This window comes from Varanus komodoensis, unplaced genomic scaffold (genome assembly GCF_004798865.1).
Source record: "Varanus komodoensis strain SLA01 unplaced genomic scaffold, ASM479886v1 scaffold1, whole genome shotgun sequence".
NCBI classification, from domain to species: domain Eukaryota; kingdom Metazoa; phylum Chordata; class Lepidosauria; order Squamata; family Varanidae; genus Varanus; species Varanus komodoensis.
In genome coordinates this window covers 117,610,944-117,626,432 of record NW_025335268.1, presented here as the reverse complement: position 1 = coordinate 117,626,432, position 15,489 = coordinate 117,610,944, and the positions used below count along the sequence as shown (strand labels likewise).

General features: G+C 38.4%; 1 protein-coding gene across 6 annotated transcripts in view; it reads right to left on the bottom strand.

Annotated features, from left to right (window-relative positions):
• TESK2 (testis associated actin remodelling kinase 2) overlaps positions 1 to 15,489 on the bottom strand; it is an 85,171-nt gene that overhangs the window by 20,627 nt on the left and 49,055 nt on the right. For all 6 annotated transcript variants that reach the window (XM_044441984.1, XM_044441953.1, XM_044441994.1 and 3 more), the window contains one exon: positions 7,713 to 7,859. In XM_044441984.1, coding sequence (XP_044297919.1) covers positions 7,713 to 7,859 — 147 coding nt within the window. The remainder of the gene's footprint in view (positions 1 to 7,712; positions 7,860 to 15,489) is intronic.

Genomic DNA, 15,489 nt, shown 5'->3' with positions numbered 1-15,489 from the left:
CAATGCTGATGCCTGGGATGGTGAAGAGATTGGTGATCTGGTGAAGTGGTCTCTGATGTTGATGTGACACAAGCTGTGTCATCCCTTGGTGCTGGGGATCATGACTATTTGGAGCATGAGGGCAAGAAGATCCTTGGTACTGTGGATCAATGGGGGATCTCATGGCTCATCCCTTTTTTCTTTGGTGGCAAGTCATCTTTTTTGGGCACTTCGGTGCTTTCCTAGCCATGCCGGGTGAACAACCTGCGTGTCAGTCAACCAGGAATTCACTTGTTGCCAAGGTGAAGGGGCATTCTAGTCCTGAACTGCTGGTAGAATAGGTGATCTGAGTCTTCGAAAGTTCAGCCTTCAGGCTGTCAGTCTGGTGTTTCTGGGTTTGTTTTGTGAAGGCTTGGCAATGTGGACAGGTCCCCACATCATATCCCTCATTGAGTGGCCATCATTGAGAGGGAGTAGCCACCAGGGGGAAGGAGCCTGCTGTCACAGCGGTTGCAGCTCATAAATGCCACTGAGGACACCATCATGTAGATGGGGAAGGCAGGAGAGACAAAGGCAAGGGCAACTCGATGAGGAGACAAAGATAAAAAACAGGTAGAAAGTTTTGTTTTTGTAATGTTTCTGGTAGATAAATAGTGAGTGGGTTTGTAAAAGAAGATAAAAGGTAAAGAAGGAGGTTTCAAAGGAGAAAGAATGAGAAAAAAGCAACAGTAGATACTCAAAGTGAGGAGAGAAGTACTTCCCAATGTAGTACTTCCCATGATGGAAATTGAAAAAAAAACCCTGAGAGGATGGGCAAGAGCCTCTCCCATGCTCTCCGAGAACAGGAAGGGGAGGGCCTCCCACCCAAACTAATGCTACAGAAGCTTCCCAACAACAAGCTCTGTGCAGGTCCAAAGACTATATGTGTGATGCACAGAGGCCACAAAGAAGAACTTCAGAAACATAAAGATCTTACACAAATGAAAAAGATCCTATCCAAGTCATATATTTGCTAAAGGAATCTCATGTATTTAGCAACTGGTTCAAGCTGATTTATCATTTGTCCTCTTCTCTCCTTTCATTTTCTTCTGTTTTTACAATGCATTTATTTTCTATCCTTCTAATGTGTATACATAATTCAGAGTGACTTAAACCAAATAAAATCATAATCCCAACAAAACAAACAATAAAATACATTAAAGTATAACACAGTAAGTGACCATAGTGAGCGAACAGAGAACAAGAATGTGGGGTGGGAGTGGGACTACTACAAGAAGGGAGTATCTGGACACAATAAATAATGAAAATACAAGCATGGTACAGTTCTATTGTTTGTCTGCTTTGGTTTCATCCCAGTCAAATAGTTACAACTGCATTGCCTGAGGATGGCACAAAAAATGCATAATATTGGGCAATAATGTCTAAGGGCTTCCCACAAGCTATACCCTTCAACATCAAAAATAACTTTGGGAACTTTTATAGCACAATATTGGAAAATGGAAATAGAATATAGTGTCCAAATCATAAGGGAGGGGGCAGGAAGAAGACACCATGGCCTCTTAGCTTTCTTTATGCTGTTTACACATCATGCAGCTTCCTATGCCATTCAGACCCAGCAGGTATACAGTAGAAGGTGGCTCCAAAACCACCCCAGAATGTGACAGCAAGGCATCATTTCAGGGATGGTTTCAAAGCTATCCCTGCCATGCACCTCACCAGGTTCAGATGATGTGGGAAATGTGCTATGCAGGGGTGGGGGGGAAAGCCAAGTGGACCTAGTCACGGTGAATAAATGATTTCTGAAAATCTGGGAGGTGGCTCTTTGCTGAAAAATTAATAAAGTATCTTATAAATCAGAAGGATAATTAAGCAGGACTTATTCTTAGAATCATGGTTTCCCTCACTGTTAATGAGGTTCTTTGGACCTGCATCCACCAAGTGTGCAGTCCCATTCTGGAACAATGTAAACACTAGCTAGGCAAGTAATTTAAAAGAGATCATTTTGTAGCCATAACAGAATTTAAAATGAATATTATAAAGGTACGTTCAGGAACAAGAATCCTAAATGATGTGCACAACCCGTAAGGAGTAATATAAACAGGCTGTGCATGTTGATGTTTTTGATATATCATTGTTACCTTGTATTTCTCAAAATACCTGTTTTTTAAAACATAATTTGCATAATTCTACCCATATAAAGAATAGTTAAAAAGCATATGTAGGTAAAACACATCCCTACCAAACTTCCAGTGTGCTTCTTTCATGTGCACAAATGGTTGTTTTGATTCCTAGTCCTGAATCAGTAATACCACCCACTGTTCATGTTAGGATTTATAAATGTATACAAGGCCAACTGAATTAGGCCAACCCAACACACAAAAGCTTCTCAATTATAGCCTTTGTTATCTCTTGTCAAAGAATGCATTCATTCAAGCCAGCTTGTGGTTAAATATTTGTTCATTTCAAAATGCAGCTAAATTCTAAAGAGATAGTAATAATTGTACTGCAATGTTAAAACCATGATGAACATTATCATACTTGGTGCAGAAATAACCATGTACTAACAAGTATTTTACAAGGCAACGGTTCTTTCTCTCACAGTTAGCATAGTCACATGGCAAGTACTTTGAGCATATTGCAGGAAAAGACTTTAAATTCAGACTAAGAACAATTTCCACCAAGATTAAAAAGAGCAGCAAAGTATGTACACATTTTGTAAACAGGAAACTTGGCAAATCAAGTCAGTTGCACATTATCTTAATTCCACAATGTTCGAAGCAGTGTCTCCCCATAGTAAAACAGATGCACATCAATTTTAACTATAGCATAGCTGAAAGACAAGTCCACAGATGACCAGTCGATGAAGTAAGCCACATGCATAAACACTCATCCCACACATGATGTTCAACATAACTCTTAGGAATGTTTGTTCATGGTACATGATCTGCTGTCATACAGAAGCTTTTGCAAGTCTTAGCTTCACTGAGACTAGGGCAAGTTATTCAAGAGCCTTTGCTTTTGCAGTTCCTTACTGTGTTATCCAATACTTGGCAAGTGAAGGAGACTCAGGGCTACATGAACATCAACCATCCAAAAAATCCCAGAGGATTCTGTTGCCTTTCCACACATCCACCTTAAAAAAAAACCCTGGAAAAAAATTGCTAACAGTGGGCTATAAAGCTGCAATTGGGCATAGCTATTTCTTTGCATGGACACAGGATACATGTCAAATTACTGTTTTGTAGTCCACTACTAAATATTTAGGTTATCTTACAAAGTGGGAGATAGGAAGCGTCCTTTGCAACAGTATTCTTAGGGTCTGGGGGCTCTTCATATTGCCCTGGGCTGCCCTCATTTTTCCAAATGTGGATTTCACAAAGGCATAAGAGTCCTCCAACCCCTCCCCCCGCAAACCCATAAAAACTTTGGAGACACCCTCCAATTTCTTTCCCTTTCTAAGCAGGAGCCTCAGAGTTTTGGACAGTTCTAGGAAGTCCCAACTGTCCCTTTGGTTGTGCACTTTATTCTGAGTGGGTAGCACCTTGGGGAAATAGCAAAATCTGAGGGAAACTGCAGTGGCGAGGCATGAAGTTTGATTTAAAGGGGCAAGGCTGACTCATCCAAGTTTTGAAATGCTTCCTGCTGCTGCCAGCAGGGAAGGGGGACACCTTTCCCAGCTGTTTCCAAGTATTACACTTTGGGATGCCTGGGAAAATTGATGGCCTGCTACCCCTTGGCTAGAGCAGACCTTTTGATGCTTTTATCAAAGCCCTCTGGTTTTTTGATTTGACCATGGCTTATTTTGTTGCTTGGGATCAGATAACACCATAAGCCACAGTGGGCTTATTAAACCCTACTAAAAGCCATGGCTAGTTGGGGTTCTTTATAAATCACCACAGTGTGGCTGATAAAGCACTCTGGAGAAAGAGTCCCGAGTTCAGACAACATATTAAATGACAATAGCTTATCAACCACCATGGCATCACATGTTGTGTAAACCCTGGGGATCCTGCCTGAAAGAGTGTGTGAGGGGACAGAGCAGAGAACTGGAGGTTTTTCTCTCCACAACTCCTTTTTACAGGTTCTTGGGGATGTCTTTTAATGGAAGGTGGCTTGTGCTTCTATATAATGCATTCTTGGGAAAGTTAGGGCAGCCCAACTCCCCAACAGCACCCTCAAAATCTTGATTCTGCTGCAGTGAGTGTCTTCCACATACTCCCTTTAAAATAGTTTTAAAAGTAGGCCACAAAGTTGCTATTTGCACGTACACCATGTCCATGTGGACATGTGTCCTTGCTGAAAAGCAGTTTTATAGACACGGTTAAGTTTTTCCAGGTTTTCTTTTGTTTGGAAGTGTTTGAAAAGCACCCTTTGCAACAAAATCTTCTGATTTTGGGGGGGGGGGGGCATTCATGTGACCCTGGGCTGCCCTCATTTCTGCAAATGTGCATAACACAGAGGCACTTTTTAAACAATCAAGCCATAGCTAGAGCTAAAAACTATATCATCATCATCTACTGTTCCGTAACCAAGTTGGGTTGTCATGAGTTCAGGAAACAGCCTGTAGATGTCCCTTAGGATACTGCACAAGGACTAGGGGAGGGGGAAGGGAGAGGCAGGGGCACAAAATCCTTATCATTTGTCAGGCACAGAAGATGTTTAAGCACGAAGCTTGTTTAAAATTCCAAGAGGTTTAACATACTGTGTGAACCCAGACTAGTTATTATCAGCTGCCAAAAAGCACACTGTGACTTTATACAGACTTCTCACCTATACATTATGTCCACCTGTTTTAATTCTCCACATTAACCAAAGTATGGCACAAGGAAACATATTTCTGTTCCTGATGGAAGACAGGGTTTTCACACATCTGTGAATGTTTTTAATGTATATGATTTCTTAAAACTGTTCAACGGTTCTTGCTTCAGACCAAATTCTTAGAGTTACACCTCAAAGAACTGTAGGAAATAGTTTTCTCTTTCACCTCCAAGGTACCAGTAGAATATATTATGTACAGATACACTTCAGCAATTTCACTGGTACTCTGGCAAGGCTGTGCACTACAGGGCAATTGCATGTACTTATTATATATATATGACCTTGGACTGGGCCTCCACAGAAAAGCTTTGGGAAGTTTTGAAATGACATTTATTTTGATACAAGGCAATCATGTTGAGAACTTTTCCTCTATATACCTTTGTATTCATATAATCCCTGAACACAAGCCTTTAGAATGAAGTTAACCCAGTGTAAAAGTGTTCTTGGTCAGTCGTGTGGGGAGTTCACTCTGTTTCGGATGGGTTCTACTCCTCTTGAAAAATTAAGTTTACAGTTGCTGCCAGCCTGTTTCCAGTCACAATTATAGATGTTGGATATTATCTTTAAAATATTAAATGGCTTGGAGCCAAGATATCTAAGCAGCAGTTTTATACCCCCTTTTGATCCTTTCCATATACTCAAGTCATCCAGGAAGGCCCATGACCTACTCAGTAATGGTTGATGAGAACAACGACTGTTCCATCTAGCCCAGTTTCATCTACTCTCTCTGGTCTTAATTAGAGCTTGCTCCCATGCTGGAGATGCCAGAATTTGAATAGAAGAAACTCTGCATGCAAACCATGCACTCTGCCACAGAGCTATTGCTCCTCCCCATGCAGATTCAAGTTCTTTGGAATGTACTCCTGCACTGCATCTATAAAGCAGTCCAATGCATGAAGCAATCCTTCCGTGCATTTCTTTTTCTGAAAGTTGACACAATTCAAGCTGTGCCTTAGACTGAAATCTTTACTAAGTATCACTTAAGGAAGTACAAGTCAAGCTCAAAAAATTAATATATATTTATGCATAAACAGCTGTGAGTGAACATAAAGCTCCTTTTGTGTGCTAGGAGAGATTAACATCTGCTTTGCACAGTGTAATCTTGCTGAGAAAACACAATTTTTCTTTTACCCTATCACAAAAAGCCAATCACTAGTAATAGCTTGTCCAAGCCAAGTACAAGATTCTACTGATTTTCAGTGTGTTACAGAATTCCAATTCTCATGTGAGAGACTGTTTTATAGTCAAGCATGTTACTGCAGTTTCATTCACCTTAGTTAAAATACTAAGCTAATAACTGGGACACATCAACCACAACTTTTTCTGCCATCATCACTGGGAATGATGAAGTGGCAATCCCGCAGTTGAAAACTAGATATTTTAACCTTTGAAATATTTTACAGTCATTACTTTAAGATGAAAAGATGGACAGAAATGCTAACCATTTATTCCTGCCACTATCTCTAGCTGTACATTTTTGCAATATTGTTAAGAGAAACCATCCTTGCTAACGATGTCTGACAGAAGTAATTAATCTGAAAAGTGTTACTGTGGTGTAAACGTGTATAAAAAATAAAGAATGTAAATAGATTTGTAATGCAAAATTGTACCTCAGTTAATGGATCTAAAAGGGTAACTGCATTTTTAATTTTCAGAAATGGCATCCTAACCTTTTATTATCCTCTCTACCTGACATAAGCAGTTGCAAGCCAGCTATCTAATGCCTCAATTACTTCCTTTGATTTAGTAGTTTGTTACCTTAAAAAGCAATGCCATAAATCAGCAGTTATAAAAATGTTAATATTAGAGATATGCCAAACAGAAATATAACGTTGAAGGAACACTGGGTTTCCACTTTAGAATTACGGAGCTTTCATACTTTGGTTTGTCAGGCTTTTGTCAAAATCTAATAGAACATAGATTTGGCTGCCCATCCAAGTTCTGTGATCAATCTTCACAATCTAAGGTAACTGCATTGATTTGAGCTTTATTTAGAATAACATTAATTTGAAGGAAACAGAACTCAGGGCGGATGCATGTGTGCCTCCTACTGTTTTGTGCAATGGTGTCATTTCACTAGAACAAATTCCATTTTCAATCTTGCACAATTGTCAGATCCAGTATATTGATTCTACTTCCATGTGGCATTGCACTAGGCTTGTGTTAGTCATTCTGTAGCAGTTGTACAACTGCTAGTGAAATGACACCAGCTCTTGTAATTTTTCCTCTAGTTTAATGTCAGATATAACATAATGACACAGCATTTTGAAAAGTGGAGTTTGTTCAACAATTTGTATTGCTGTTTTATTTATTAGTGAAACAGTCCCTAGAATAAGCCCATCACCAGCTCAATGCCACTTTGTATTAGTAAAGGTCAGCTACAGTATAATGCAAATGTAGGATACAACCTGTCTGTATATCTAAATTCTTCCTATAGTTTAAAATAATGTTAATTTATTTTAAGCTAGTAATAGCATTTAGATATATAAAGTCAAGCTTTTAAGAAGTGTAGTCAAGACAAAGACAAACATTTATGACTCCAACTGTTTGTACATTTTATATAATTTGGTTCTGTAGACTTGTAGAAGTAATTTGTTGCAAACAAGTTAAAGTGGTCTACATTGTGCAACCATCTTACCAGAAACAATCTTAATTCATTTACTTGTGACCTCTATTTCAGGTTAGTTTCTTCTCAGACATGTACACAACATGAGTTGTTCTGGGAAAGTTTAATCCACTAAACTATGTTTCAGTTGTTTTTCCACAATCCTTTTAAGTGACATTTTACGTAACAGTTTTACAGAATGAGGCACTGAAAAGGGCTAGGTAGAGCTGGACTACCTTAGAACATTTGTTATCCACACAGTATAACACATCTCTTGTCAAAAAATTATCATTTGATAGAGATACAGTACCTTGGATGTCAGATCTCGATGGAATATGCCTTTATAGTGCAGATAACTGAGTCCCAGGGCAATGTCCAGTGCCAGCTTTACTCTTACTGTCCAGGACAGGTGCTGATTACCATCTAGCAACTGTTCCAAGTTACCACAATTGATGTACTAAAAAAAAAAGGACAACTTAAAAATTAAGTTACAGTTAAGCATGAAATACAAAAAGAACCAAGAATCCTGTTGAGGAGAGCTGCTGGACTTAGAAATCAGATTTAATTTAGTGGGTATCTCATCCTGGGCCTTGTAAAACTAAAAACACAAGAACAAAATAAAGAACACCACAATTTTTGACTGTCTATCACAGAGTAAGGACAGTAAATATAGAAACAGAGCATAGCAACTTTGATTTTCAAAATGTTCATTTTCTTAAAATAGTAAGAGAGAGAATGTATTTATTTGTTAGATTTATATCCCACCTTTTTCTTTTTTAAAAGAACTGATTCTCTTCCTCCTGCTCTAATTATTATCCTCACAACAACAACCCTTTGTATTAGATTGGGATGAGAGACTGTGACTGGCCCAAAGTCATTCAGTTAGCTCCATGGCTAAGTGGAGGCTAGAACCCAGATTGCCGGAGTCCCAGATCTGCACTCTTAACAACTATACTACACTGGCTCTCAGTTGTATATGTAATAGGTTCATGGAACTTTCTCCATAATGGAGACCTTGGGCTTCCCTTACCATGATACTTTTTACCAGCAGGCTATGTGATATGCTTAGTGTGATATACTTAGAGAATGATGCACTTAGGTAATGTATATATCACTTAGGAAGGAACACCACAGATTTTCTAGGTTGCATGGGGGGGAGATGCCCCCCTTCAGTGTGCTCAGAAGTCATGCACTCCAAATAAAGAAACAAAGTTTATTAAAATATCAGATAAGAGAAAGGAAGCACAAACAAAATACAGACTTGCTAGCATATCGCAACTCATACAGTTCTATCAATCCCACCCTGCACACCCCCATGCAGAGTTCTCACACAACAACTGGTTTTTATTTGGAGAGACACCATGGATCCCAAAGATGTCCCTTGCAAAAACTATAATGTTACATTAATTTTCTTTGGCCAAGTGACTATCCAATTAGTTCTCTCAACAGATGTAAAGTATATAAACATGAGACACTAATTGTCACCCAGTTAGAAAGCCAATTAAAGGACCATTGCTTTAACAACTTAAGTCAGAAAAAATACCTCCAAGGAGCTGGTACATCCCAGCAGCAAGTTGCTGCTCTGGCCGACACATATTGACAACTCAGAGGAATGAAATGCCAAGAAACACCCCTGCATCACAAGGGGTGATATAACTAATTCAACATTTCCCTCTCCCCTATATTTCTGCTTTCATTTATGGGGTCTCTATAAGTTGGAGATGACTTGATGGCACATAACAGCAAGTATATTTCTACAATCAGAAGTTTCCATCTAGCTTCCTGGAATCTCAAGATTCATGGACTGCTCAGCCCTACATGGTATATCAAAATATTTTTTCTGAATAAGCCTAGACTTCAGTGTTCTTCTTTCAAGCTTATATGCCATTGAGAATCCAATGGCATATAAGCTTGAAAGACTCACCAGAAAATGTGAGTACATGGTATTCTCTATATTTGTACTTCTCCTGTAACACATTTTCACAAGAGTTTAGATCTAAATGCCATTACACGAATGAGAATATTGCCATATACTGATTTAGATCATCATTTCATTAAACAAAGAATTGTCAACACAGGGAAGGAAATAAACCACTGTACCACTTCTTTCTGCCCCACCCATGCTGGCTGCATGCCACTGAATTATCGTAACTCTTGCTGGTCATTGTTTGTAGTCTCATATGTACAAATCCAGCAGGGCACAGGGGGTGCAATTTACAAACAACTTTCCCATGCTTGTGGAAACCATGGTACTGCAGTGGTCTGTAAACCCACCAGCAACCCCCCCCCCCCAGTTTGGATGACATGACAAACTGCACTCCGTAATGGTAATGCAGCAGCACATAACTAGCACATGCAGGGTAGGAAAATAAGCTTATTTTCCTTATCTTATTGTGCAAACCTGGTTGCTGATTGTCAGTGGCCCTCCAAGGTTTGAGGGAGAAATTTTTGCAGTATTACCTAAAGAAAGTGTGTGGACTGAACCTAGGACCTTCCACATGCAAAGTGTGTGCTGTTTGTATGAGCCAGTGATCAAGCATCTGTGTCATCTAGTAAATTACAAATCAAAGAACCATTATTTTCTAGCTATCTAAAATACTCAAGTATCTGAAGAGGATCAAAACAATGTGTTCTTTGCCTGCATACCAAGATTTTTTAGAAATGAATGTTAGTTCCTCAATATTGTATGCCTGAAAAATTCAAGACCGTTTCACCAAAAAATGAAGTTGTTAACAGTGTGTACCAGGACTACAACAGGCAATGATTTCTATTAGGAACAGATTCATTCTCTGCATTAGGAAGGTAGATTGCTGTTGCAAAGAAACAACTACTTATTTGAGGCAAGTACAAGGATCTGATAAATGAAAACTGCATCACACTTGATGCAGAAAAAAGTTCTCACAATGTCCACTTTGTGTCTTCGTGGTGAATGTCACACTATTTGAAAAGGAACTAAGTTCAAAGTCTAGATGGAACTGATGGCATCCTGTTTGCCTGTTAAACTGAGCTAATTTTATGGAAGGTTGCTAGCCCATAATAATATATTTAACAATTGAACCTGTGAATTGCAAAAAAAGCCAAATAAGTACCATTAGTAGAAACACACAGTTTTGTGTATGAAGGTACTGGCTTTCTAATTTTTTGTTGAACAAAAAAAAAAAAAAAAGATTTGGGAAGGTTAATTATGATTATTTTTGTTTTTTGTTTCTGTGTTCTTTGTACAGCACCTTCAATACCAACAAAGGGTTTATAAAAGATAGGTAGCCCTGACTCAGACAAGGAATTACCTTGTCACCTTGACTGATTTAAACATTAAAGGATGGAAGACGATGTAAAACTTTTCCTGCTCTGGCTGCTATTTATTTTCAAAGGAGAAGATGAAACCAACTCTCATGAGAGAATTTTTCAGCCCTCAAGCTAGTTATGAATAGATTTGAGCATATGCCAGTCCCAGGCATACGTATCAGCATGGAGAGCTCCATATTTTATTTGGAAATGTTTTTACTACGTACATTCAAGTTATGTTTTCTGCAACAAAATAGTACAGATAATGTTACCTAGATGTCTGCACACTTTAGCTCAATAAGCGGTCCCAGACATGTGCAAGAACATCAGTTAAAGAAAACACAAAGGAAAGGGAAAAACAGATGCTCCAAAATTATTTGAAGTGGAGAAAAAGATGGATAACCAAAACTGTGTGTGGGAAGGGAAGAAATGCAATTTCTTTGTAATTTCATACTGGTTTAAGCCAGTAATGAAAATAGTCATGTTCAGAAAAAGGGATAGGGAATGCTAAATCTAAAGTGCTTCAAAGATACATGAACTAGGAATCTGCATGGAAGAAATAATAATACACTTTCTGAATTGTTCCTACTTTAAGAATTGTGTATCATTCCTCATATCTGTATCTGATTATAGGTTTTCATTTTTCTTCAGGACTCACTAAGGCCTAGTGAATGGCATATACAGAGCTTCTTACTATCTTACTTTTACAAATACAGGAGATAACTGAATGTATTTTTCATTTTTAAAATTCTAAGTTCCACAGACAGATTTGTCATTTTTGAAGATTACTGCTTAATTCTGTTATTTTGGCAAGGTTTGCCAATTCATTACCCTGTTTTATATGAAACACTATACTATAGTTTACCACCATCTGTGTGAATCCCTTGTGCCCACCTCTGTCCCATCTGTGTGAATCCCTTGTGCCCACCTCTGTCCCTTTGCACTGCAAAGAGAAGAGCTAGAAGCAACTGCTTGTTTTTAAAGTAGAGTTCCTTGTTATGTCCAAACTGAGGGGAACTCTGGTTCAACTATGGCATGATCAAGCAAACGAAGATCAAACCATGGTTTGAACACTAGAGGTTTTCTTAGTTAGCCATAAAGAGGACTGGATCTCTAATTTAGAAACAGGAACAGGTATTTCCAATCTCCTCATAGCTACACTAGAAAACTAGGGGGGCACAAGCATGAAGCCACTACTCTTGCATATAGCACAGAAATACAGTTAGCTATGTGCAATAAGGGTCATAAAGAGCTTAGCTTTCTCTGTAGATGACGTTAGCACATGAAACACGACCAGTCTCATTCCACACTGGATACTATACAGAACTGGAGGAACTATCAGCCCTAAGAGGAATTTTAACAAACAGTGGGGTTCATTTCTTTTTTACTCTATAAAACTGCAGTTCATTTCAAAAGCCTCATAGCTACCCATGAATCTCAGATGAAAAGTAAATAGATCTCTACTACCTATTACATCATTTTCCTAAAACAAAGTCATTCCAGTAGGAGTACTGGAATATATGCCAGTTTTATCACTGCTCTTTGCAGCTTCAAATATATAGAATCTCAACATCAGACACAACTTTAACTAATTTTGTCCTAAGAGGGCCTTACTAAAGCTAATATTATAATACAAATATTGGTTTAAAATTGGTTCTAAGAGTTCATTTTGTACAAAATTGTGTAATACTTGAAAAATTAATCCAATTCATTTCAAAGCAGGATTAAGGACTTTGAAGCTCTGCCTAATTATATTTTTGGAATGCATTTCAAAGCAAAGAGACAGTTTTGCAAATCAACTATAACCATATGCCCTCTTCTATTATGCACAAAAAATGGCTTTGCATAACTTTTTCCAACTGGAACAAGGACTGACTACAACAGCAATAGCAACTCAGGACTCAAGGCTGGGAATATAAGAACTCACATTTACATTCCAGTAACATTCATGCTTGCTGTTGAAGAGCAAGAGGTTATGGAGAGAAGAGGTTCCTGGAAGTGTTGTTTTCTTAGCCAAGTATTTTGTTGCCTTCTTCTACAATACTTGGTGGAATCTACTTTAAGAAGCATTACAGATTCATTCATGATAATTTAAAATTGTTGTATCTGTATGCTGTGAGCCAGATGCTGTTACCTCCTGGAGTGTTTGCAAAGGCGTGGCACACTCCTGTAAAAATTAGGTCATGAGGATTTTTTTTTTTTTACTTAGGATTTAAAGAAATTAATAGACTAGAACAAAAAGATAGAAAGCAAAGCTTCAGGAATTCCAATTATTTCTGTCTTCATCTGCTCAAGCCCTTCTTCTAGCATAGAAGTAGCACAAGAAAATTATCTTTGGCTCTGCAATAAAGCTAGCTCGCTCACTCACACACAGACACATCTTTAAAACCACAACAGAATGTATGCCACAGCTTAGAAAAGGTAGCACCAAGTCCAAGAGGTCAGCAGCATGGTTAACTATAGCAAGGTCAAAGGAGCTATTATAGAAAAGAATAAGAGAACAAATAAGAGAAACAAATAAGAGAAACACAAATAAGAGAAACAAAAGGGAACATAAGTTTTCACAAAGGAAATACAAACAGATGATATGAGATACAAAAAAGCATTTTAAGAAACCTATTGCTAACATGCCCAAGGCCAACAATAATTCTTTAACTATATCAGAAGCAGGAACCAGTTAGGGAGGCAGGTGGGCTGTTAAATGATAATAGATATAAAGGATTATGAAAGGATAGCATGATTAAGTATTTTCATCTGTGCTGCAGAGATATAGGACAGTTACCTGTGCTTGACCTACTTCGAAGAAAGGAGTCTGAGGAAATGAGACAAATAGCAGTGACAAAATCCTTGACCTTATTGACAAATTTTAAGTTAATAAATCACCAAGTCCAGATTATCTCCATCCAAGGGTTCTTAAGGAATTCAAGTAAGAAGAGGTTGATCTCCTATGAAAAATATGTAACATGCCCCTAAAAACAGCCTCTGTAACAGGAATGAAGATTGGCCAATGGAACACCAATTTTTTAAAGTGGGATCAAGGGAGGATCTAGGAAATTGCATGTCACATTTGCTTAACCAACTGAAGTATGTCAGTAAACATGTGAACATGTGCTCCAGCAAACATTGTCAAAGGTTTTTGACCAAGTGCCTCATTGAGACCTCTGAGCAATCTTCATCATGGAGGAAGAGGGGCACTCCTTTAATGGATCAGTAACAAAGAAGAAAACAAAAAGAAGTGAGAAGAAATAAATTTATTTATTCACATGTACTTACAGGCCACCTGTAATTTCCAAGGCCTTCCTAGCTGGCTAACAATGCATAAATGGTAAATACTTCCAATGGAGGGATGCAAATAGTAAGGTCCCACAGGGGTTTGTTTTGAGACTGATGCTTTGGAAGAAAGAGTAAGCAGTGAAGTAGCAAAGTTTGTTAATAACAGCAAATTATTTAAGAAGATTGCAAATGGATTGCAAGGAGCTCCAAAAGGATCTCCCAAACAAAGAGAATGGAAAATACACTTCAATGTAAGCAACACTAAAGTGATGCACACTGGGGCAAAAAACTCGATTTGAAATATAGGCTGATAAGATATAATGTAACAGTGACTGATCAGGAAAGAGTTCTTGGAATGTGGTGGACAGCTCAAGAACAGTGTCAATCCAGTGTGCAGGTACTGTGAAAAAACAAACTCCATAGGAAGCATAATTATGAAAATAATTGAAAACAGAACATTCAATATCATATTCTCCTTACACAAATCTATGTGGTGGCTGCATTTCGAATAATATGCAGTTCTGATCACTGCACCTAGAAGAGGATATTGCGAAGCTGGAAAAAGCAAAAAAGGACAACAAAAATAATCAGGCAGCTGGAGCCACTCCCATACAACAAAGGCTACAACAGTTGGGATCATTTAGCTCAGAAAAAAGGTAAGCAAAGGGAGCCATAATAAAGGTATATAAAATTATGCATGGTATGGAGAAAGTGGATAGGGACTTTTCCCTAATACTAGAACCCAGGGGCAACCCATGAAATTGGTTGGGCAGAAATTCTGCCCAACCAACCGATAAAAAGAAGTATTTCTTTGTATAACTCACAGTTAAACTGACACAAGGTGTAGTGGTTACCAGTTTGCGTGGCTTTAAAAGGAGAATGGATGAATTCATGAAGGATAAAGGTATTAATGGCTGCTAGTCTGGATGACTTTATGTTGCATCTAGTCAGAACTTTGTACACCAGTTCCTGGCCAATATGGGCTGGAGGGTACTGCTTATGGCTTTCCTGTGAACAGCTGGGTAGCCATTGTGTGCACACAATGCTGGACTGGATGGACCCATGATCTGATCCTTATGTTCTTATAGCCATGAAGCAAACGCTTCAGAAAAAGCAAGCACATTCCAAATTCTTTAGGCAATCAGAACCAGGTTAATATCTTTTATTGTAGCTATTTGGAGCAAGAAATGAAGGACTCAAGTTATAAATCTATAATCTGCATTTTTATCCATATGCAACAACATGTAACTCAATTGAAGAAGCAGTTTTATCACAGCAATAGGTATAGAGTTAGGGCTGGACTGGCTTACAAGTGACTGATCTCATAATTTAATTAACTCCAGAGCAACCCTCCTATGTATGGCATTATGTAGAGAAACCTGTGTGTGTGTGTGTGTGTGTGTGTGTGTGTGTGTGTGTTGGATTGTACATACACCAACTTAGAGGTGATCATATTTTTCACAGAAAATGTATCTGCCTACCATCCATTTCACAATGTGAGTCATGTGATGCAAGTCTACACTCATTAT